Below are 24,701 nucleotides of genomic sequence, written 5' to 3' on the forward strand. Positions count from 1 at the left end.
GGTTCTATAATCACACATGTTTTTTAACAAAAATATTCGAACTTCATTTATTATTAAAAATATAAGTATTATTTCGGTATGATTTATAAATAAAAAAGACAAGTTTTAAATTTATTAAAGAATATATTTAAGTGCATTTAAATTTTTTGATTTTATACAAGAGAGACAACATAATTACTAGTATACCCTCAATTAAATTATCTTTTAGTAACAATAAAGTAATTAATGCAAGGATATTTTTGAAATAAAGATATTAAATATATCTAGATTTGTTGACATTTACTTATATATTTGCTTATATTTAAGACAAAAGAAAATTAGAAGAATTTTACTTATAAGGGCGGAGGGAGTATATTTTCTCTCTTACAATATTAATAAGTATAGACATAATTATATAAAACTAACACATTCTGATAAATTTGTGATTTCAGTAATTTTCTTAATATAGTATGATTTTTGTTAGAGATTTTTATAATTAAGTAGAATATTTTTTAAATAAGTGTAAATTATAAAAGATTTAAAAGAGAGAGAGAAACAGAATTATTTGAGGATCCTAAATCTTTGGACTCTGACAACAAGACAAAATTTTCTCTTGCTGCACGCAAACTACATCCAATCAAAGTCAAATCGCGATGGCTGAAGTAGATTCACCACCGCCGCCTCCGCCACCGCAGTACCTAGAGGTTAACTGCATAACCTCCGGCAAGATCCTACGGTTCGCTCCGGGCACCGATGCAGGATTCGCGGTGGCGCTGATAAATCGGAAACTGAAAGGAACAGTTCCATTGGTAACGCACATAGAAGCTGTGAAAGATGGCGAAGAAGAAGAAGCAGTTGCTTTTGGACCAAACGCAATTCTTTCCAATTTTGGTGAAGATTGGAAGCTTCAAACCGTTCTTTCTTCGGGTAATTCTCTCCCTCATTCAATTTTTTTCTTTCATTTTTTAAATTACTTTTACTTTTTTTTTTACATGAGAAAAGCATAAAAAATATCATTAAAATTACTTTAACTCTATTAAAAATGATATTCCTAAATATACTTTAATTAATAGATTTTTTTTTTTTAATATGATTCTTAAATAGTTCATGAATGATCCTTTTAATAATAAAAATTCATAAATATTTTAAATAAAACGGTATTTTAAAAACTATATTCAGGTCGTCAGCTAGGGTAAATTGTTGGTCCACGATTCGTTTAAATAAATTATTGATATTTAAAATTACCAATTTAAAAAAATGTATTAATAATTGAGAATTTCTCCATTGTTGAATGCAGAAGAACAAAGAAAAGGACCTATTCAAGGAGTGGCAAAGCAAACATTAGAACATGTAAGTTTATTTTTAGATTAAAAGTAAAAATCATGACTTTGCACCCTTTTTCACTTCAACTATTTATTTTGTAGACGTTTTTTATATGTTGTTTTGACTTAGGAATAATTAACTAAAACTTTATTTGTTGACTTTCTTTTTCTTCAGGTTTCAAATGTCCCAGGTGGTGAAAGCAGAGAACCTAACCCAATAGGCTCAGTATATATCGTTAAAATAATATTTGCTTTTATTTTGATTTTTGTTCTTGGTGCAATTTTTACTTTGTTTCTTGATAATCTTCCTGCATTGATATTGTTTGTTCAGTCATTTATATAATTCATTTTTCACTTTTATGTTTGTAACTTAAATGTATGAATTGAATAAATGACTTAATTTTATAGCCTTTTGCTTTTGTTAATGAACCGTAACTCAATCATAGAACCATGTGGTAAATAATAAAAAACCAATTGAAGATTTTTTTCCAATTTAAGCTGCACTTAACATTCAGTGGTTTATTTGTGGTAACAAAAATTAATTTTAACTGAATTGTTTCAGTAAATTTAATTCAAGTAAAAAGTTAACTGAAGGAAAAATAGCTCACTTCAGATACATAGTCATCAGTGATTGCCTTGGTGCTTTCGAGCACCTGATTTTAATCAAATATTATGGTCCATTACAGTGTCGGTTCGTCACAAGAAAAATAATTTAGGCAAAGGGGATATTATTGGGAAAACTTCTGCAGAATAAAGTTAGCAATACCCAACTTTACATCCATAAAAATCGGCAGAATAAAATTAGAAATACCTAACTCAAGTAATCTAATACACATTGATAAACAGTCCATCTGAGAGGTACAGCTCCCTGTGAAGACTTCCCGTTTGTCCCTCTTAACAACATTATGTCTCTTGTTATTTTGTAACACAAGTAAGATGGTATGGTAGATACAATGGCCTGGAGCAACCGGCATTTTGACAAATCTGTAGGTATTCTTCTTGTGATGATGATACACAGCAGAAGAGTTGCGATTAATTTTGCAGATCCGCAATGGGCATTTACTGCAACAGATGCTATTATGTTATTAACCACAGCCGGTCACAACATTTGATGTAGCTGGAATGGGTAGTTAAATAGCAACTCTGGATGGACCTATTTTGAAACTAAAACATTAGAGTTCAGAAATTCAAGGCGGTTTTTGGTTAAAGTGATCTTTTCTTCGGCTTCTGTTGCTTTTTCTCGCACTGCACGGACCACCTCTTCTGGGGCTTTTTCTACAAACTGCAGAAAGTTTTAGCCAATGTTATGGGCACAGACTACTCTGGTGCATAATTCAAGACATAATCTCCATAAGACTATTACAATGCCAAAATATAGACAGGCAACATGCAGTAACTAACATCTTTCTAACTATTACAATCATGAATCAGAGTGTGAAAAAAGGTGACAAAAGTGGTATCCCGGGGCTTTGGGACGTCTAGATTCCCTCGAAATGCAAACAAGTGGCTTGCATCTAGATTTAACCATTTATCCATTGAAATGGCTTCACAAACTGATATTGATAGCTAAACAGCATATACGGACCATGAAACAAGGAAAATATTGTTCACATCTATAAAGTGTAGAAGGTAAGATATACTATTCCATACTTTTGGAGAATTGAGTTTAGCTAGCATTCCATCATACTCCTTCTGCATCTTCACAAGGCGCTTTGATAGACGTTGAACTTCTGCAGAAATATCAACCATATCGGCCAAAGGGAGATATGCCTCTAGTCCTTCACCAGCCACAAGATGAACTGATTGATCAGCATTTCCTGAAGGATATTACATGACATCCACCAAATAAATGATTCGGTGACCAGTTAACAACTTACATGAGAAACACATAAAACAGAAACATAATTTCAGTCTTAACCCAGGGAGTACAGAGTGTAGCAGAAAGCATACCTGGGGAAGAATTCATGAAATGCAGATTTTGTAAATCCAGCCGAGAGAGAAGTGCCAAAACCTCTTTTTCTTCCTGAAGAAGCACATGATGCAGCATAACATTACTTACTATAACCCAAGAGTAAAAGCATAAGAGGAAGTGTAAGACTTCCATCATAAGGCTCACAGTTCCTTTATTGCTTAGAAATCAATTGACTCCTCACTCATCTAATAACCAGGCAAGTTATGTTCTGAGCAGCAAGGTAAAAAAAAAAAAGAATACTCCGTAGAGGTTATACTTGAAAAAGCAAAAATCAGACTTAAGATAGGGTTTAAAAAATTGCAATACAAAGAAAGGCGGAAATTCCTTTCTCCTGATGATCAGGGCCCTGAGAAATGAGGAGTAAACCACACTTACAGCAATATATTCAATAACTTCATTGCTTGCAACCACGGATGCTGATATTCGCTTTGCAGGCTCAACTGAATATTCTGCCCGAGTATTTCTGATAGCTCTAACCTAAGACATTAAAAAATAAGATGTCATGGTACCATTACATCAGTACAGTTCCTGTAAATAAATCATGTTAAGAAGTTGTGTAAATGGGACGAGAGAAAAGTACTAGGGGATAAACACACCAAAGTTTGCAAATTTTCAAACTTTTTTATAGAGCTGGTACATCTTGGAAGTTGGGTTTCTGGCCAAGGTGTTACAATAAGGGCATGCTTCCGGTTAGGGAGTGCCTGTTGACAAAACAAAGAAATTGAAACTTTAACAAACCTGCATTATATTGTTCAAGTTATGTATGATTTTAGAAAAGGAATATTTGAGAAATTAGGGTTTTGCATTTTTCAGCTGGCACTGCTTTAGGTACATAAATGGTTTTATCTCCTATCCATACCTTCAAAAAGGAAGGCTTCGGTATGGGAGAAACAAGGTTCAAACTCCCATAGTTTGCACTGAAATTTAACGTCTTTCATTTATAATAATGGGGGTAACAAGGTTCAACCTCTAGACCATATGGTCATCAAGCCTTGATACTATATAATGATTCATGAACAACCAATCCTAAAACTCAATGTATTAAGTGAAAGCACGAGAAGGGTTTTATATATAACGCATTCACAAACCCAAAAAAAAATCGCATTTACAAAGCACAGACAAGAGGACACACAATTGCATTGTGTGACCACTGAGAAAAACACTGCCAGAGGATGTGTTGAAAGAGAAAAATCAGGGTTTTCTATCCTAGTGAAGATATAGATGGTTTTTGATAGAAACCAATGTAGCTGGGGGATCACAAACAGAGAATGCACGGCGAGAAGTATAGATGAAGAGAATTTGATAGAAAATATGTATTATTGATTGAGTAAGGATGACAGTAGAAGAGGAAATATATATTCTCTAGCTCTAATAGAAATAATTTCATCATAGCCTTTCAGACTCTAAAATTTATTCTTATATAATACTAAGGAGATATTATTACGAGAATATCTTAACTAAGAAGATATTATTCAGAAAATATTTTATTATATATCACTGATAAAGTATTCCTACAACTTAGACACCTTACTAATTACTTAAACACCTCACTGGAAATTTTGCCAGTTTTCTTAGCCTCCCTTTTACAAACCCTCCACATCTTGGATTTGCCCATGATACCCTTACCTTAGTTGTCTTCCCATCAGTTTTATAGAATTCCAATAGATTTGTTAGTACTGTACTAAATAGACCGTGTCATATTTACCTGCCATAGCTCCTCTGTTACAAATGGCATGAAAGGATGCAGCACTTTGAGTATGTTCTCAAAAGTATACAATAAAACAGCTTGTGCCATAAAAGTAACGGAGTTTCCATCATTTCCAGAGTTGTAAAGCCGCCCTTTACTAGCCTCAATGTACCTTAAGAGCAAGGAAATGAAAAGATGCAGACTATTACTCACAATGAAGGCAAAGAAAAACCTACAGTCAAATCATATGGAAATGCTTGCGGATGTGTTAAAAATAACTATCAAATTGGGAGATAGAATAAAATAGCACCAGTGTAAAACAACATACCAATCAGCAAAATCAGCCCAAAAGAAATCATATGTTTCTCTTCCCACTTCTCCAAAGAAAAATTTATCATAGCTTGCACTGACAGATTCAATAAGCAAGTGAAGTTTTGAAATCTGAAAAGTGGAAGTAAGATTATCACACACATGTCCAAATAGTGACACAAGAAAATGTTAAAACAAATTTCCTTACCACCCAACGCTCTGGTAAAGGAAGATTAAGTACAGAGTCTCCAGTGTCAAACTGAGACAGTAAATTAAAAGTATTAGTTTAGAGAAAAAGTTAGACTAGTATGAGCTAAACATATGCTGAACTAAAATGAACAGAAGGAGCAGTATCAACTAAGTTTGTGTTTTAGCTGAGAAAAGTATTCCTTATCCTCTGTTCTCTGTAATTTTGTTTTTCTTTTATCTTAATGAATCTTGTCTTTTATCAAAAGAAAAGAATAAAACTTTTTTTTTTTCACAAAGAGTTAACCTGTCATCATTGCAATTTGCAAACATGTGTTATTCAAAAAACAGAGAAAAATTTACCATTCTAGCTCTTGAAAGCTAGTTGCATCTGACCTTATAAGAGAGTATATTCTCCCAAGCCAATATATCACCCTCCTTAGGCAAGTTCTGCAATACAAATTTGCCAGCATTCCACAATTTGTTTGTGAAGGCCTTGTTGGAGGTCAACCGCTCAGTGGACAAATTAAGGTCCTGAAATTAAAAAAATTATTAAAAATCACACCACTATCTTTAATAACATAATCAACTTCCTCATTGGATAAAAAAGAATCCATTTTTTGAACACAGTAAGAGAAACCTGGCCAGCTGTTCCTAAAGCTACTGTGAACCGTAAAGCATCTGTCCCAAATTCTTTGATAGTATCAAGGGGATCGATTACATTTCCTAATGTTTTGGACATTTTTCTCCCCTGAAAATAATAGAGTGGTTACATAGTCAGCCTACAAACATGGCATAAATTTATCTACCACACTCATAAAAGAGAGGAAAACAATCAAGCTAACACCGTGATAATTTTAAAATGCATATCAAAAGTGAAGTCACCTGTGAATCCCTGATGAGTCCATGCAAATAAATATAAGAAAATGGAGCTTTCCCTGTGAATTCAATCCCCATCATCACCATTCTTGCCACCCAAAAGAACAATATGTCATGCCTGTCAAAAGATATAACGCAACATAAATTGGGAGAATGTTCACAAAAGAAAATGGATTAGAATATGAAATAAATATGAATGAAACCAATACTAACACAAGGCTACAATAGATAAAATACAAGCATATCTTACATAAGCAATCACATTCACTACTCACATGGAACAAATGGTAGAAATAGTTAAGAAAGCCTTCTCATATAAATAAAAGTCACGCTAACAAGTGCAAGTGCCTTAGAGGCACTGGTTAAGGAAGCCAAAAATAGAAGCTTTGTATTGGAAACGACAATTTTGAAACTTTTAAAAAGTTGAATACAACATTTTCCAACACAACATTGCTATATTTGTTTTCTTAACCAATGCCCTAAAGACACTCATTAGCATTTTCCTAAATAAAATATATAAACTACACTTTATATATGAGCAATACTTTATATATAAGCTCTTCAGAGAGAAAAAACTTTTGGAAACAAAAACCAAAATTAAAACAAATTCATATTTTGTAATCATAATGAAAAATTATTAACTACAATGAAAAAAAAAAACATGCAAGTAACCACATACCCAGTTTCAAGCATTGTAGTTGGATAGAACCTCTTAAAATCCTCAGCAGACAAATCTGGCCATCCAAGCGTACTAAAAGGCCAAAGTGCACTGATAAAAAATGTAGGAGTCTATAGTTAGTCCATAAAATTAACAGGAGTAAAAGAAAATTAAACATGCAGCGTAGATCAGGTTTCAGAAATGAAAATACCAACATCAGGCTTCTGAATCTGTTTATTACGCATAAATGTTTGAAAAAAGATAAATTACTTTAACAATTTTAACATTTGCCAAAAAAATTTATACATAATATTTTAACAAAATATTTGAGCAGCTTAATTATAACTGATCTACCTATGTAATGACGTGCAAGATTACTTGGTTAGAAAATATAACCTCATTACAAAACACAATGAGCAAATCATCCATGGGCATTTGAAAACGCTAGTTATATGAAAATTATTATAAGCGCAAAATTTCAAACACCAAAATATTAAGTTTACATATTTGTTTATTAGAGTTAGAAATGCCACTATCTCAAACAGCATGCTTCCTAAATATCTTGACAGATCCAAAACGATAAAGTATAAAAATTCAAAACAATTAGTTTTTTTTTCATCTATATTCTCATTTAAAAAAATATGTCGAAGTCAAGTTATGGACAGATCACTTGGATACATAGTTCAAAGGCATTTCTCAAACACATTTCTTTTTTTTTTATTTTTACAAAGGGATAAATTAGTTGAGATGAATAAAATTGGAGGATAATAATCCTCTACAAGATAGAGATACAAAATAACAAAGATAAAAGAGGAAACCGATGGACAGAAGGCACCATTAACATTTGTTTAGAAACCCAATCTAAAACATTTTTTAAAAGATTAACAATCTTTGCATATGAAATAACAAGCTAAGGTAGAGCTAGTAAAGAGACAACCAACAGGTAAAGAACACGAATTTAAAAGAGATGGCTTTGTTGACTTAATTACCTAACTTGTGTCATTACTCATTAGATGGGTTAGGTATACAATTCCATGTATTTAGAAGGTAAAAAGATAACTAGAACAATGAGGAAAAGAAAAACAGTGTGTTAATATAGCCAGCATAAGACACAGCAGCTCTAGTAGTATATATATTTACTATTTCATGTTTTACATTCAGTCCATACTCGCACACTATATATACATACTGCTTAATGTATGCCTAAACTATCTGCTGAGTGCCCTTTCTTGCACAAATAGTAAATGACCAGCATCAGCTAGAAAAGATGCATGTTAAAGAATACTATTTGGTCTTATGACATCATTTTCATTTCTACTATTTTACAAGATGCTATGCTCATATAATACATTCCAAATAAAGAGATATATCAAATATAAAATACCTTGAAAACCAAGTGTCAAGAACATCCGGATCCTGATATATTTCTACATCCTTTCCATATTTTTTGTGGGCTTTTCCAAGTGCTTCATCAGCATTCCTAGCAACTATATAGTCCTCTTCTTTGTCTTTTCCAACAATGTACCAAACAGGTATCCGGTGTCCCCACCATAGTTGTCTGCTAATACACCAATCCTTAATGTTTGATAGCCAATGGTTGTAAATCTGCCGTGAGCATAAAGTATATAAGGTAAGGGTAAAGCATAACCTAAGACTTCGTACCATGAAAAAATAATGCCAGAAAAGTAATTTTACTGAACATTATTTTCTGAAGCATAAATGTAGAATAAGAATTTACATATAAATAGACTAATCCTTATTACTACTTTCCTATGATAGCTACACCACGAATCTGTCCTAATAAAGGAAATTAAAGAGGAAAAGATTTGTGCAAGGAAACAGAATAATAAGTGTTAAGTAGGACCATCATTGATAATAAAGGCAGGCAAGTGGAAAGTATAGAGAGAAGAACAGAAGTTGGAGAAATATAAACAAAAAAGATTGTCAAGAGAATAGATCCCCGACAGGCATGGTTGGGTAGTTTGTATCAAATCCATAACCTATAATTCCTTTTCTAGTTTTAGATCTGTCACATCGCAATGAAAACTTGGTAGGGAAAGCTAAAGAGAAGAAGTGGGAATGGGAAAAGTATAGAAGAGAGGACAAACCTTCTCAAACCTTTCCGGAATTATTTTCAACTCTCCTTTTTCAACTGCTTGAAGGGCTTTCTCAGCAAGAGGCTCCATACTTACAAACCACTGTTTACTAACAAGTGGCTCTATTATCTATGATAGTAAAATGAAGAAAACATCCAAGTGAGATTAAAGTGATGCCAACTCATAATTCAAAAGTCAGACAGAATGTAATGCCCGAGTCATAATTTTTAAATTTAACTAAGAAAATGCTGTCTCACTTCTCCACCACGCTGAGATCTGGGAACTCGTAAAGTGTGTGGTTCCTTTTTCACAGCTAACCCTGTCTCCTCAAGTTCTGCCCACAGTTTCTTTCTGGCTTCAAATCGATCAAGGCCACTGATATTGGATATTAGCTTCATGTATTAGCCTAACAATATATATTAAATCTTCAACAACTAAATAAAAAATTCCTACGAATACCTGTACAAGCCAGCAACTTCATTTAGTGTGCCATCCTTATTCATCACATTGAGTATTGGAAGACCTAGCTTTCGAGCAAGTAGATAGTCATTATGATCGTGTCCTGGACTAATTTTTAAAACTCCAGTTCCAAACTCTTTATCAACATGCTGTGACACACAACACCAATCAATATTAACCAATCAATCTCCAACATTAGCATTGTCAAGTAAATTTGGCAAAATTATTAGATTAAAAAGATGAGACACCAAGAATGTATGAAAACTGGTAACAAGGAAATATTATTGCTACAAACAGAAGAAGCTAGAAAGGAGCACATAAAAAGATCAGTGCTATCTGGCACCGTACTTGTTTTAATTTGTATTTGACTTGATTCACAAGTCTAGAAATGTTGTTTGTACTTGACATCATTCCATTCATATAACTGGCCAGCTTGGTGGGGAAAATGTTATTGGTTGTTGAATTTATTTCTTAGGAAGAAAGTAATATTACAAAAATAGGAGGATAAGTGACCCTCCCTCAAAATATTAAAAAATTACTCCCTCCGTTTTTTATTTTGGGAAAAAATTGTACTATCAAATTATAAGTTGTTTTACAATACCAATGAATCATTAATGACATTTTATCAATTGTACCTTCAAGCATTTATCATTCTCTCTTTCAATTTTTTAAATTTATCTTTTCAATACCATTGGTGAAGGACAGTTTTGTAAAATCATTCATAATTTCTCTTTTTCATACAATAATGATTACATTTCTTAATACGTGTGAAAAGGGCAAAACGAATATACAGAATACAACACAATAAATCCTTCGAACACCTAGGATTCCATAAAAATGCCCATGGGGTAAAACATCACAACAAGACATAGAAAATAACTCAAACAAATGAATATATTATCCACTTCAAATTTTCATATAGATACTTTTATTATGATGATACTACAAGAGATCATGAAATCCATGTAAATAATATGTATTCAAGCACTACAATAATAACTCAAATATAAACCAGTTGAATGAATTGAAACTTGTATACCTTGTCAGAAATTATAGGAACATGACGGCCAAATGTCTGAGGCACAATTGCCATCTGACCAATATACTTGGAATAACGATCATCCTACAATTCAGCAAATAATAAAAAATATTGGTCATCGTTTTCAACGATATTTTTCTGAGCTCTCTTGGAACTCAATAACATAATCTCAGCATATATATATATATATATATATATATATATATATATATATATATATATATATATATATATATATATATATATATATATATATATATATATATATATATAAAGGTACTGAAGTCAAGCCAACTAGTTGTATATGTTTCCAACTAGTTATGCATAAATCATGCAATGGCTAATGCTAGAACTTCAATACAATTAATTCCAAGGAAATTAGCATTCGCAAGTGTTCTGGCTATATGAGAAACTCATGATAATACATTTTTTGGTTTGGTTAATCCCAACCATTTGTGGAATAAGTTAATATACTAAAACTTGATACTGAAAAAAAAAACAAAGATAACAATAACAGGAAATATTATGCTACCCAGTATTGTAAAAAATAAAATTTAAGTACATAAATAAAAAAGATGGTTGAAAATAGTTTGTTTGATGTTTATTTTCTTACAGAGGGCTGAGCAATATAAATGTTCAATTATGTTCCACATGCTGTGGAAGCAGGCCAAGTAAATGGATTTCAATAACCAATTGGCAACACAGTATAATTTCCACTTAATGTGTATTCAATTCTATCCAGAGACTTTACAAAGACGGGGATTCTATCCTACCTCTGGATTAACTGCCAGTGCCACATCACCAAATAGAGTCTCTGGACGTGTCGTAGCTACGGTCAGCCAGTCATTCCTATAAAATGAGTAATCATAAAAATTTAAATGCTAATAGAAATTGAAAACCTTGATTCAAAAAATATTAATTGAAAAACAAAAGGCACGGCCTTAGAAAGAAGAAAAACTCATTCTAAAGTAAGAAAGTGTGGAAAATCAACATAAAGAATCAAATTCAAAATGAAAGATGATAACACTAAAAAGGTCAGACAACATAGATCACAACTTTCTATTCCAAGTTAAGTTATTTCAGATGTACTTTTAGGTAAAGGCAAAATCTGTCCCTCCAAACAAAATAACAGAAAGTTCAATTCAAATGTTGGTCAAATTAAATTAAATTTATAACATAAAAATATAATCAAAACATGAGCTTAAAGGTTGCTTCAGATGATATGCTTCTGAGAAAAAATATATAGAAACACTGAATAATTTAGAACACATCCACCATGTACCTTGAACCTCCAGCAACGCGATATCTAATATGATACAGATATCCAGATTCTTCTGAATACTCGACTTCCTAAGCATAAAAGAAAAGGTTCAATGAAAACATCCAAGAATATATGAATTAAGTAGAGTAACAAGAGTACAATCAAAATGAAAATCTGCTTACCAAGTCAGAAACAGCAGTCTGTAGAGTTGGTGACCAGTTTACCATATAAGAACCTAAAGCACACGGAAGACAGTGTTACATACACCACTATATAATATATGAAGTATGAATATAACATGCGTGTCTCTGCAAAATTCAACATTTATCTCCTCCATTTTGGGTTATTATTTTATTTTCACTCATTCCCTCTTGTGCCCATCTTTTGTCTACGGCATGTTATTCTCCCATATTTTTCCTCCTAGTTCAAGCAGTGATTTTCCTCAGTTCATCGACTCCTCTCAGATAAAAGCAAGAGCACAAGTACATTGTTTAATTTATGTTTGTTAGTTTTATTAATTTGCAGTTACTTGAACTTAACGGCAACTTAAGTACAAGTGAAACTATGCCATGAAGCTTTTGGCACTGTCTTCAAGTTTATGAATTATCATATCTTTCATGAGTTTTATTTATTGCAGTACATTTTTAGTTTATTGTTATTGATATGTTTTTAGTAATAGTAAAAGAAAAAACAAAAAGATACAATCCAAAAATATATACGTTCTCCTTTATTTTTTAAATCTAAAAATTACATGTTTCTCATTATGGCCATGACATCTGATATAACTGCAAACAAACACTATAGCAGTCGTTAATATTGCTCTTAACTCCTTGTAGGAAAACTTGCAATGCGTAGCAGTTTTCATATTGAGCTCAGGAAAATACACTACACAGTAGCAATATAGCACTGCAATTTAATACTGGTAAAATGTCAGTACAACACTCGGCCTAAACCTCTTCAAACAGTTTGGGGAGGCAGATTCACATGTTCTATAAATTGCTCCCTGATACTGGTTGTCTTCATCACGTAGTATCTCTCTATACCCATAATCAAAATGGGTTTGTAGAAAGGAAACATAGATGTGCCATGCAATTTGGACACCTTTTAACACGGTGTGCTACTGCACTGTAACATATCATCCTCTAATAAAACTTCTCTGGATTTTTGTGCAGCAGCATGCTTGGGAAAATTGCACTCACCATAAATTCTTCCATGCAATAGCGAATACTTTCTATAATGCCAAAGATTTTCTCCACCTTTCTCACAACTCAGCAATAGGACTGCATTAAATAAATGTATAAAGGCACTGACTCATGGGCAGGCCCATTTCGTACATCCAATACCAAGGTAATATACCAACTCAAAGCCAACACTTGGTGCTAATCAATGGTTATAGGACATTCATTTTCACGCACTAGTTAATGGCTTGTCATTGATAGATACCATTTACGGTTAAAACATATGTTATATCATATCAACATAAACTCCATTATAAAGCAGAGCTTTCCACTTGATTCCTTGAACAAAATTGACTGAGCGTAGCTATCAAACTCAATCTAAGATTTAGAAAGTTTCAAGCAATACGGAAGACTATAACTAAGTCTAGTGAAAAATAAAATATATATACCATAGTGAACGTATGTAACCTAAGCCTATACCTTGATAAATCAAGCCTTTCTCATGAAGCCTAACAAATGCCTCAACTACAGCTTCTGCAGAAATTACAAATCATCAGTATATGTTACACAAGTAAGTAAATGCTAAGACATAATCATGCTGGATATACATTGATGAGACAAAGTAAGATACATGGAATAGTTTGGAAAATAATAAGAAAGGCATATACAAATATATAAAACTGTACCAACTATATTTACTATCTTATTTGCATCACTGTAACATTTCAAATATGTGGCCAAAAGCTCTCTAGGCAAGGTAAAGTTCCAATTACTAGAAAACTATCTTACGACTTAGCTGTTCATCAAGGGTGAAGTGCTCTCTAGACCAATCACACGAAGCACCAAGTCTCTTGATCTGATTTGTGATAGTTCCACCATACCTGAATAAAGAAAAGAAAATTCATGGGAAGGAGGAGAGAAGTTAAGAAAATGACACTGAAGAATTTGCACCTCTATAATAATTTAATTATAGAAAATATTTATGATCTGAAGATGAAGAGCGCGAGATGAGCCATGACTCATGTAGCCTAAAAAGAATGTAAACAAATTTGCAAAAAAATCAATAAATTTCCAATATTCCTTTGTCATTAGGCTATTGCACATTAGGTTATATCATAAAGACTTTGGAGAGAATATTTTAGATTTGGGCCAAAAATGGAAACCAAAGGATCACTTTCATAGTGGCTCTTAGCCTCTATTATTTATCTTCTTTATAAGATTTATAAATTTAAGCTTTTCCTTTATTCTGGATTCTAATCTCTTGTAATTTTAAAATTTAAGATAAATAATAAGAATCGTGAGCTTCAACCCCTTCTAATTTAGAAGGGCAATCCATTGGCTGTGGAAAAACAAAAACTTAGATGGCAGGAAGATAAACAAAGATGTGAAGACATACTTCTCTTTCCACTGCCACACTTTTTTTGTGAATTCATCTCTACCCATTTCAACCCTTTTGATTCCTTCAGAAGCTAGCATTCTTTCAACAACCAACTGGTAGAAGGAGAACAAAATTGAGAGTGGATAACTAATAGCTTCAACTGAAAAGATAAACTGGGAAAGTGCAAGAAGCATACAATTCTCATAAACAAAATGAAAATGCATAATAAGGGACTAGAAAGCCATTTGCTATGATTTGAGTATCCCAAAACTTAAGCTCTTGCGGAAAGACATGTGAAATTTTTTTATATTATATATTTCTAACTTGACCAACTATGCAAAAACCTTTAGACTTGAAGCATTGACAAAGCACAAGCCTGCTGTCTTGGACCCGCCCTTTTCTCTTACTGCATTTTGTGATGCAAAAAGTGGGCTGCAGATCCAAATGATAGAAAGTCTACCTCTAGAGCAGTCATCTAACTTGGTCCCAATCTTCTTGGTCTACTGAAGCTGAATAGGAGCTTAGCAGCTACCACTGCTGATTTACTATGGATTCAGACCTTACTTTTAGAACTTTTAGTGTCCTTCCTCCCTCCAAGACTGTATTGTAACAATCAGAGTGTTGTTTCATTGTGTCTAAGAATCCGGTGCTACCTGCTCGCACAATCCACTACCTTAACATTACATGAGCTAATGTACATTTATTGTACAGCGCGTTCCCGCTTAGGATCAGAGGGTTTGTTCTATAACATAGTTTTTTTCTCCACCTTAGGGACAAACTCAGTATGCATGAGCTCCCTAATGTTTCTAACACTCTTAAAGTAATACTACTTGAGTAGACTGCATGTTGTAGTTGCTGATTATACAGCAGTAACTAACTCAGGAAGTTAGTTACAGTTAGTGTAGATTAAGATCACTTAGTGTAGATTAAGATCACTTAGTGTAGACTAAGGTCAGCAATATATATAGCCAGTAATTTGCTTCCTCTCAATAAGTAATGAAAGTTGATATAAGTCTTGGGTTTTTGGAAATTAACAAACCTGAGTTGCAATACCAGCATGATCAGTCCCAGGAAGCCAAAGTGTTGGTCTTCCCTTCATGCGGTTGTACCTAACCATAATATCCTGGATGGAAAAGCATGCTAATAAATAAAATATATATCTTAATAATGTAAAAGTTCAACAAAAACATTAACATCTAGATAGCACTTAACAAATCACATTGTTGATACTTCATAAAAAGGCAGACAGTATCACTAGGCAGACAAACAGACAGAAAGAAACATTAGGTAAGGAAGAAAGATCTATTTTATTTTGCCAATGCAATGCCAAACATCATATGCACATAAATAACAAGCAACTAGCCTCAAAATTTCATGATTTTAGAAAAATCACATCAAACAGGCACCACAACAAAATCCAATGGTACAATTATCTTGGGAAATATTATGAAAAATAAAAGTGAAAAAAGAGCACTATAGAAATACAGAAAATATTACAAATAGAAGCCTGCATGATGAATTAAATGGTATATCCCTACCACTATACATCTTGCCTTTCCGTTCAGAAACATTTACACCTCATGACAGTACATCCAGACATCTAGATACATAAATATATATGTAATAACATACATGAAATAGAAAAATAATTAAAAACTTGAAAAACCTCAAGGGTCACAAACATTGCATGCCCCATATGCAGAGAACCGGTAACATTAGGAGGTGGCATTGATATCACAAAAGGATCACTTCCCCGGTCAAAGTTCGGTTTAAAATACCCTTGAGACTCCCACCTAGCATCCAATAGCCATAATCAAAATGTTACTTACAACAACACAAAGTATACAAAAATAGCATAATTATGAGTTCAAAATTCCCATCCAATCCATGATCCAAAACTTATCAATACAACACAAAACAGAAACAGGCTATATCAATTTTCCCTTCTTGTCAGCAACCTATGATGCACCGACATTCCTTAATACTTTTACCCCGTCGATATGTGTCCGGGCAGTATCAAAGATCATTTCTTTAAAAATATTAAATAAACAAATTCAAATACTCTCTTGAGACGCCATTGACATGCTCCACGAATGTTGTCGACGCATCTGACTCTTATTCTTCATGACTCTTCACCCATTCAGCTATTAATCCCCATTTTCCCACTTCAACAATTCACTTTAGTTAATTTCATTTAATCAAGAACTACTAAAGCTCTAGTGTGAAAACAGAGAAAATATGCCACTTTCCACAGAGCACATATCACATGGAACCAAAAATACACGAGCAAGAGAAATACCAAATGCCAACACTAACTTTTATTAAAACTAACATACCAATTATATATGCGTTCTTCTGCAGCAAAGTCAAAAGTTTTTGCTATCTCAGGAGAAGTGAAGACACCATTATTCTCTGATGCAGCAGCAACTGAAACATTGAAGAAAAAAAATACAGTTACTGGAAAACAAACAAAATATTGTCGAGTTCATAACTTCATCACTAAAAACATTACTCTCATCATTTATGCACAAATTTTTCAAACCAAAAACATACATAGCACTAACTTGTAATAGTACCCCACACCGACCCCTATGTGAGTGTAGTATCCAGATTCTTATTTTGTCATAGCTGAACACAACTTGTGATTATTGTAATTATTAAAGAAAACTAAAAACTAAATTTGAAAAAGTATATCAAAAAAAGCCCTAATTTTATCTAGAAACGAAGAGAAATAAAAATAACTCGCCGCATTAAACTACAAAATGATAATTTGACACAAAAATTTGACATCAAATTGAATAGCTAAGTTAAATAGTTAACACAATTCAAATATGTGGTTAACCACATTCAATAGATGGTTAATGCATACAATAATGTGTCACATCTTGTTAACTATCCACTGAACACAACAAACCATGATTTTGAATGTTTTTAACCATAATTTTCAGGTGTTCAAATATACCGATATTCATTAACCATCCAAATTATGTTCAAATACACATGACTTTTAGATGTTTAAATATATACACGATATTCATCAATCACAATTTGTATTCAAATATACAGTTCAAAAATTGCAGTTAATTAATTGTGTTCAGTATAGTTCATGAGTTCCAATAATTTGTTATATTCACTAACCATCTCTAGAATCAAGAATGTAATAATTAAGCACATATTTAAACAGCTTTAACCATTCAATTTGATATCAAATCTATGTCATAACTCATAACACAACTCTTAAAGTAACACTTCAATTATTTTATGCAGATATAAGAAGTGAAGTGTTTGAAATGGTGACAATTGAACAGAAAAACATCGAAATTCAAAAACGTCTATCCAAACAAGTCCTAGGTTATTGAAAAGCGAAATCTCACTCACAAGCCGATACTCAAATTTGCATATGCGAAAAACAAGTAAGCGTGTGTTAAACTAAACGGTGAGAATTGAACAATACGAGAGTTGAATTGAAAGAAATGGAAAGCGGAGAGAACCTGTGAGAAGACGAATTGAAGTTGCGAAGCGGTTGAAGCGAGAACGGGGATAACGAGAGGATAGAGAAACGGTGGTGCGACGGCGCGTGTAGAAGAGGAGAGGATTGAGTTTGTTACAGACGGATAGAGGAGAAGAAAGAGAGAGTATCGTTGTAGACATAGTTGGTTAGTTAGTTAGTTCGTTTGCGTTTTCATTCAGTGGAGTTTTAGTTTTCGGGAATCTCAACTGAAGAGATAGAAGAAGAAGAAGAAGAGGAAGAAGGTGGTTCTGTAAGTTGTGTAGTTTCGAGAGAGTGAGATGCGGCTAAGGAAGTAAAGACAGTGGTAATGGGAGGGAAATCAAATTTTATCCCCACAATGTGTATAAGCATTTTATCATTTTTTTTTAATCATGAATGTTTGGTTATATATGGTTATATATGGGAATAAAAATTGATTTTCGTCCAAAATGAATTGAATATTAAATAATGTATGTTTTAATATATTTATAAAAAAGTTTACCTTTAACAATTTATGGTTTGATAGTTTCAATCATTTTATTAGTGTTTTGTATTGGAATTATAGTTGATCGGAAACTATAGATTTATAGAATGCTGTGATGGTTCAGAGTTTTCGATGTGGTGGACAAATAGATGATCTATAAGACTAACACTCTAATATTCAAGTCAGTATGAAAGTGAAAGTCGTGTTTGAATGAGAGATGGTTTGAATATCTACAAAAATGATGTGTTTTCCACTTTAAATAGGAGAAGGGTTGACAATTGAACGTGTATGACAAGAGGTGAGATGTAACCAGTCGTCATATTGATTTTGGACGGTTAGTGCAACACTCACGGGGAAGTTTACATGTTTGGTAGGAGAATAGTGTATACATGTTATAACTCAGATGCTTTGTTACGTCGTTATTAAGCATTCTCCTTTTTGGACTTTATGGCATTTATCGTTCCACTCGATTGCTTGATCTTTACTGAGTAATTTGATATTGGCTCGCACGTGGTCGTGAGGTGAGATATGAATCTAGATATGTAGTTCAATCGCCCCATGAATCCACGAACCTCTTTCTCATTTCTCGGCGCTGGCATATTCTATATCGCTTTGACTTTATCAGGATCGACTTCAATGCCCCGTTGGCTCATAATAAAACCTAGCAGCTTGCCAGATCTTACCTCGAAGGTGCACTTATTGGGATTTAGTCTCAGCCTGAACTTCCTCAATCGTGCAAACAATTTTTCAAGATGAACCAAATGCTCTTCCTCAGTTTGAGATTTTGCAATCATATCATCAACATATACTTCAATCTCCTTATGAATCATATCACGAAAGAGAGTAACCATCGCATGTTGATATGTCGCACCAACATTCTTTAAGCCAAACAACATCACCTTGTAGCAAAAAGTTCCCCAAGGGGTAATGAACGTGGTTTTCTCCATGTCTTTGGGCGCCATTTTTATTTGATTATACCCAGAGAACCCATCCATGAAGAAGAATACCGAAAATTGGGTCGTATTGTCTATCAACACATCAATGTGAGGTTAAGGAAAATCATCTTTAGGGCTTGCCCTATTCAAGTCTTGATAATCAACACACATACGCACATTACCTCTTTCTTAGGTATAAGTACGATGTTTGCTACCCACTGAGGTTAATTTGCGACTGTAAGAAAATCGGCATCCAATTACTTCTGGACTTCTTCTTTAATCTTGATGGCCATGTCGGGGCGAATCCTCTTCAACTTCTGCTTTACAGGAGAGCATTCTTCTCTGAGAGGTAGTCGGTGCACCACGATGTCTGTATCCAGACCTGGCATATCTTGATAAGACCAGGCGAATACATCCATATATTCTTGCAAGAGTTCGATCAGTTTTCTCTTCACCTCGTCATTCAGGGTTGCGCCTATCTTGACTTCTTTCTTTTCCTCATCTGACCCGAGATTTACAATCTCCACTGCCTCTTGATGCGGTTGGATGACTTTTGATTCTCGTTGTAACATCCTAGATAACTCTTCAGGGAGTTCACAATCTTCCTCGCCATCTTCGTCGGCTTGGTAAATTGGATTATCAAAGTCATATTGGACTGTAGTAGTTTGATTATCAATGGAACCCGACATGGATTTGCATGATTCATGCTTGATTTTAGGATAGTGGGATGGAAAAGATGATAAATGAAAAACATTGCCATACATTTTTTTGTAAAAGAAAATAAATGAATGACAAGGAGCGCAAATTGAATGTAATAATGTTTATTTCATTTATTGATAAACTTTGTTTAAAAATATGGGGGGCCTTACAAGTTCGCCCTATGCCTTGGGCAGGACATAAAGTTTTCAAAGCAAAACAAGGAAAATTACTTTTCAATGAAGGTGACTTCAGGTATATCCACGACAGTCCAGTTATTGAGTATTTGTCCTTCAGCCTTCTGGTACACGAAGCATACTTCATCACGCAAACTACTATCTCCTTCCACCACACAGATTGAATTATCTCTGAGATGCCCCGCATTGGTGAAAGTATTGGGTATCATGGGAATCGGCTCTTTATTCGCACTTGCAGCTATCTTCTTCTGAGTTGGCTGGTGGGAACGGAATCCTAGCCCAGGTCTATCTTTGTTCACCGGTAGCTCCAGTACTCTTCCCCAACTTGTGGGATGTCCGACTTGTATTATAGTCTTCGCATCCTTCCATGAAGCCATAGAAAGTTTCGTGCCTTGAGCAGCTTTCATTGGTGAGGTCATTTCCATGTTCACCACTTCGAAGGCTTGGAAAGGAGTCTCGTGAATCTCTCCTCCAACCTCGACATACCTGAACGATGCCAAATGGCTCACCACTATGTCTTCTTATCCTTCCACCACTACCAGTTTACTGCCAATCATGAACTTTAGTCTCTGGTGGAGGGTTGAGGTTATGGCGTCAGCCGAATGTATCCATAGGCGTCCTATGAGACAGCTATAAGCAGGGTATATGTACATCACGTATAATATGATGAAGAAGACGTGAGGCCCTATCTTCATGGGAAGGTCAACCTCTCCTATCATTGTTCGCCTTGATCCATCGAACACTCTCACAATGAGCGAGCTCGGTTTCATCACTAATCCCTCAATAGTCAACTTGGCCAATCATTTCTCAGGCAGAACATTCAACGAGGAGTCGGTATCCACAAATACTCGGGATAAGACTGTGTCCACTTATTCAATCGAAATATGGAGCACTTTGTTATGGTTTCTACCTTCGGGTCGTAATTTATCATCGTTGAAACCCAAGCAACTACTTGCAGAAATATTGGCTACCACAGCTTCAAACTGATTCACGAATATTTCTTGAGGAGCATGCGCTGCCCTTAGGAAATTCATGAAAGCTTCCATGTGCGCTTTTGAACTTATCAATAGTGCAAGCATAAATATCTTTAAAGGCGTTTGGTTGAGCCGATCAACCACTTTGTAATCACTTTTCTGGATGAGGCGAAGAAATTCTTCGACTTCATCAGTAGGGGTTGCTTTCTAAGTTGAGTTCTGTCCTTGGCCGTCATCATTCACCACCTACTTACCCGGGTTCTTGCTCTACGCCCCTTGGTTATTATTGCCCGCGGGAGGTGCTGGTGCAAATACTCTACCACTGTGGGCTATGCCTCTAGCTCCAGTAATGTTCACACTAGCTTCCTTGGACTCCATCTGCTCTTCTTTTACTTATTGCTCATAGAGATATACCTTTGAGTCATAATTTCATGGCACCGCCTTCGTGCTATCAAAAGAAAATGGAGAAGGAGTCGTAATCACAAGTGGTGTAATCGGGTATGTTATGGCAGGCACTGGGATTGGATCATAAGGGATCTCAACAGGGACTCGTATAGGGTCATACGGAATCTTGAGAGTAGCTACTTCATTTGCGGCATACATTTTCTCTACTATCATTACCCTCTGATCTATTAGCTCTTGAATACCAGCTTTCAACTTCCCACAATCTTGGGGATCCATCAAGCAATCTTCACATTTCTCATCACACCCAGGGTGTACTTCATTCATCAATAATTACTCCTTGGTAGTAGCCAACGGAGTTCTTATTTCATCCACCGAGTACATCATATTCCTTTCTTCTTCTATTATGCTTACAGAAGGACCGACATAAGGCGACATAAGATTGTTATTGGTGTTAGGCCCGTTTGCTGCGAACGAAATGGATTTAGCATCAATAAAGTCCTGCACTTTGTGCTTAAGAGCTCTGCAATTCTCAATTGTATAGTCGGGTGCTCCCATATGGAATTCATAATGAGCATTGGCATCATACCCATGCGGAATTACAATCAGAGGCTTCAACTCCCTTAACTGTATCAATGACCCTTTGAGCAAGTATGGCAGCATATGAGTGTAAGTGGTCAGAATGAGATCAAATTTCCTCTCTGGCTTTCTTAGTCTTTGTTGTCCAGGTTGATAACATTGTTGTTGCGGATGAGCATACGGTTGTCGGTACTGAGCTGACTGTTGACCCACATTTTGATATGTAGGTATGGCAAAAGGTTGTTGCTGATAAGGACCAGGTGCCATAGCAGCCACCTGCCGATAAGGACCAGGTGCCACAACAACCACTTGTTGATAGGGTGCCTGATACATTCTTCTTCTTCCTCTATCCACTGATATGTTGTTGGTTTCTCCCTCTTCCTTCTTGGAAAAACCGATATAAGGTTTCTTCGCCCCATTAGATAGGCCAGCAACACTCTGAGTTTTTCTGCTCTTCAGACAATTCTCGATTCTCTCTCTAGCAATTACTAAATCTGAGAATCCAATAGAGGTATTTCCTATCAGCTTCTTCAGGTAGGGTCCTTGAAGGGTTCCCATGAACATGTCGATCAATTCCTTCTCAAGGAGAGGGGGTTAAACTCTAGCTGCGAGCTCTCTCCAACACTGAGCATAATCCTTAAACGACTCCTCCAACTTTTGTGTCAAGCTTTGGAGCTGGGTCCGATTTGGAGCCATATTTGTATTATATTGGTAGTGTTTTAGGAATGCTTCGGCCATGTCCTTCCAGATTCAGATGGACGTGCTCTTTAAATGCATGTACCACTCCAAGGAAGACCCACTTAGGTTGTCCTGGAAGAAGTGCATGAGTAGTTTCTCATCATTGGAATACACATCCATCTTCCTGCAGTATGCTCGGATGTGGGTTCTAGGACAGCTGGCCCCTTTGTACTTTTCAAATCTAGGCACTTTGAACTTAGAAGATATCTAGACACCCGACACCAGACATATTTCAGCAGCATCTAATACAAAAGCATTGGACCCCTCTATAGCCTTCATCTTTTCTTCTATGGCACGAAACTTCCTTTCTATTTCAGTGTTGGTCGGACCAAAAGCATCATAGACCAATTCTTCATGGGATTGAAGAAAACAACATTCTAATCGTCCATCTCAAAGCCAGGAGGAATGGTCGGGTTCTGATTCACTAGACCTCCTCCCACAAGTGGAGGCACACGCCCTGGTGGGCCCACGGGGATTTGAACAGCAGAATTGCCAAGTGGTGGCACAGGATTGGCAGTAGTAGCATCCCTATGATTGGCTAGACGGAATTCCTCATGACTCATAGCGATAGCTTCTTGGCCCATGTCCACAACCTGGATGGTCTCCACCAGTTGACCCATTTGGGCATGCATACCGAGCATTTCTTCTCTCAGGGAACTCTGGTTCTGTTCGAGCTGGTCCATGAGTGATTTTTGCTTTCTTCGGGCATTGTATCGGTGTTGAGAAGTCAAATTGTTGTTTCTGGATGGGAAAAGGTCAAGTGGTAAGTTTTTTGTTTTGCTTTTGTGTCATGTAGGATGATGCATGTTTTGGTTTATTATTATTACTTTTTGGCAAAGCTCTTAGTTGTCGTGTTATTTATTGCGAGAAATAATTCAGACAATTGGCATTGCAATCAAAAATAAAAGCACACACAAGGTGGAATCATAAAACCTCATTCATTCATTCATCTTTTTTTGAACATAACAAGTACAAGCAAATTAAAGAGATAACCCTCTTTACAAATACAAACTACAAATTGACTTGGCATGTGACCTCCTGCGAATTGCGGAGAGCTTTAACATATGTGATTAGCTCGGCCATAGTATTCTTGCAGAACTTCACAAAGTTGTAGACTTGGTGATGAGTGTTCTCAAGACACATGATTAGATCAGCCTCTTTCATCATGTCAGGGAAATCCTGGAGGGCATAGTTGGTAAGGACTGCCATATTAGCATACTTGTCCCTCCATTCAATGTAGAGCCCCTGCAAGTTCCTCATTATGGTATCTCTCTCAGTTATAGCTCCTTCGGTCTTCCGATAAGCGTTTTCCTAGTACAAACAGTTGTTCCTCGTCTCTTGATAAGCTCCATCAATAATTCTAACCTTCATAATCTGGATCTTCTCATGAGCTCTTCCCAGTTGGAACTTCTCGTGAAGGTAAGCTCGGTGTATCCTCTCTTTCTCCAGTTTCTCACGGGAAACGTGATATGATACTCTTTGATGGTCTTTCTCATCTCACTGACCTGAGCTTCATAATTTTCTTTTTCACTTTTCTTGTCCATGTTGGTCAGCTCTAGAGTTTTCTCCAAGTCTCGGACAACACGTCAGGCTCAGTCCAATTCATCGTTACGGCTGCTGAGCTCTAAATTTGCTCCCAAGAGAGCACCACCAACCCATTCTTTCTTACCTCTCTCTTCCCTAGCCCTCTTATTGCTACACCTTGATGAGTTGGAGTCGCAAGAGAGTGTTATCTAGTTCAAGTTCGTTAATCTTACTAGTATGTTTATCAACATCTTCTTGTAAGATTGGCCCGGGTTCTGG

The 24,701-nt window shown here is 35.2% G+C and overlaps 2 protein-coding genes across 3 annotated transcripts; one reads left to right on the top strand and one right to left on the bottom strand.

The window, feature by feature from the left end:
• The first annotated feature begins 511 nt into the window (after positions 1-511).
• On the top strand, positions 512-1,726 carry LOC127125417 (uncharacterized). Its single transcript, XM_051054213.1, has 3 exons — positions 512-906; positions 1,277-1,329; positions 1,477-1,726. The coding sequence occupies exons 1-3, from the start codon at positions 633-635 to the stop codon at positions 1,642-1,644; spliced, it is 495 nt and encodes a 164-aa protein (XP_050910170.1). The 5' UTR covers positions 512-632; the 3' UTR covers positions 1,645-1,726.
• A 164-nt stretch (positions 1,727-1,890) lies between these two features.
• On the bottom strand, positions 1,891-18,264 carry LOC127125391 (valine--tRNA ligase, chloroplastic/mitochondrial 2). 2 transcript variants are annotated; one of them, XM_051054211.1, is made up of 27 exons: positions 17,895-18,264; positions 16,740-16,830; positions 16,070-16,196; positions 15,443-15,526; positions 14,422-14,516; positions 13,815-13,906; positions 13,506-13,559; positions 12,030-12,082; positions 11,869-11,936; positions 11,360-11,435; positions 10,587-10,670; positions 9,548-9,696; positions 9,346-9,463; positions 9,101-9,217; positions 8,377-8,597; positions 7,014-7,103; positions 6,341-6,452; positions 6,096-6,206; positions 5,852-5,989; positions 5,478-5,528; positions 5,289-5,401; positions 4,979-5,132; positions 3,870-3,974; positions 3,649-3,750; positions 3,252-3,324; positions 2,952-3,118; positions 1,891-2,583 (listed from the first exon to the last, which is right to left on the bottom strand). In XM_051054211.1, the coding sequence occupies exons 1-27, from the start codon at positions 18,052-18,054 to the stop codon at positions 2,455-2,457; spliced, it is 2,934 nt and encodes a 977-aa protein (XP_050910168.1). In that variant the 5' UTR covers positions 18,055-18,264; the 3' UTR covers positions 1,891-2,454. The 2 variants fall into 2 exon arrangements, with proteins under 2 accessions (XP_050910168.1, XP_050910169.1); XM_051054212.1 differs by lacking the exons at positions 16,740-16,830; positions 17,895-18,264 and having other exon boundaries at positions 13,823-13,906.
• Between the last annotated feature and the right edge of the window lie 6,437 nt (positions 18,265-24,701).

The sequence above is a fragment of the Lathyrus oleraceus genome, chromosome 1 (genome assembly GCF_024323335.1).
Source record: "Lathyrus oleraceus cultivar Zhongwan6 chromosome 1, CAAS_Psat_ZW6_1.0, whole genome shotgun sequence".
Lineage (NCBI taxonomy): Eukaryota > Viridiplantae > Streptophyta > Magnoliopsida > Fabales > Fabaceae > Lathyrus > Lathyrus oleraceus.

Excerpts from the sequence above, each read along its gene's own strand:
- LOC127125391 (XM_051054211.1), bottom strand. The coding sequence starts at position 18,054 with ATGTCTACAACGATACTCTCTCTTTCTTCTCCTCTATCCGTCTGTAAC. Across the intron at positions 13,560-13,814 it reads CCTTGATGAACAGCTAAGTC|AAGCTGTAGTTGAGGCATTT; the intron begins GTAAGATAGTTT and ends TAATTTCTGCAG. Across the intron at positions 2,584-2,951 it reads CTAAACTCAATTCTCCAAAA|TTTGTAGAAAAAGCCCCAGA; the intron begins GTATGGAATAGT and ends AACTTTCTGCAG.
- LOC127125417 (XM_051054213.1), top strand. The coding sequence starts at position 633 with ATGGCTGAAGTAGATTCACCACCGCCGCCTCCGCCACCGCAGTACCTA. Across the intron at positions 907-1,276 it reads TCAAACCGTTCTTTCTTCGG|AAGAACAAAGAAAAGGACCT; the intron begins GTAATTCTCTCC and ends TGTTGAATGCAG. Across the intron at positions 1,330-1,476 it reads CAAAGCAAACATTAGAACAT|GTTTCAAATGTCCCAGGTGG; the intron begins GTAAGTTTATTT and ends CTTTTTCTTCAG.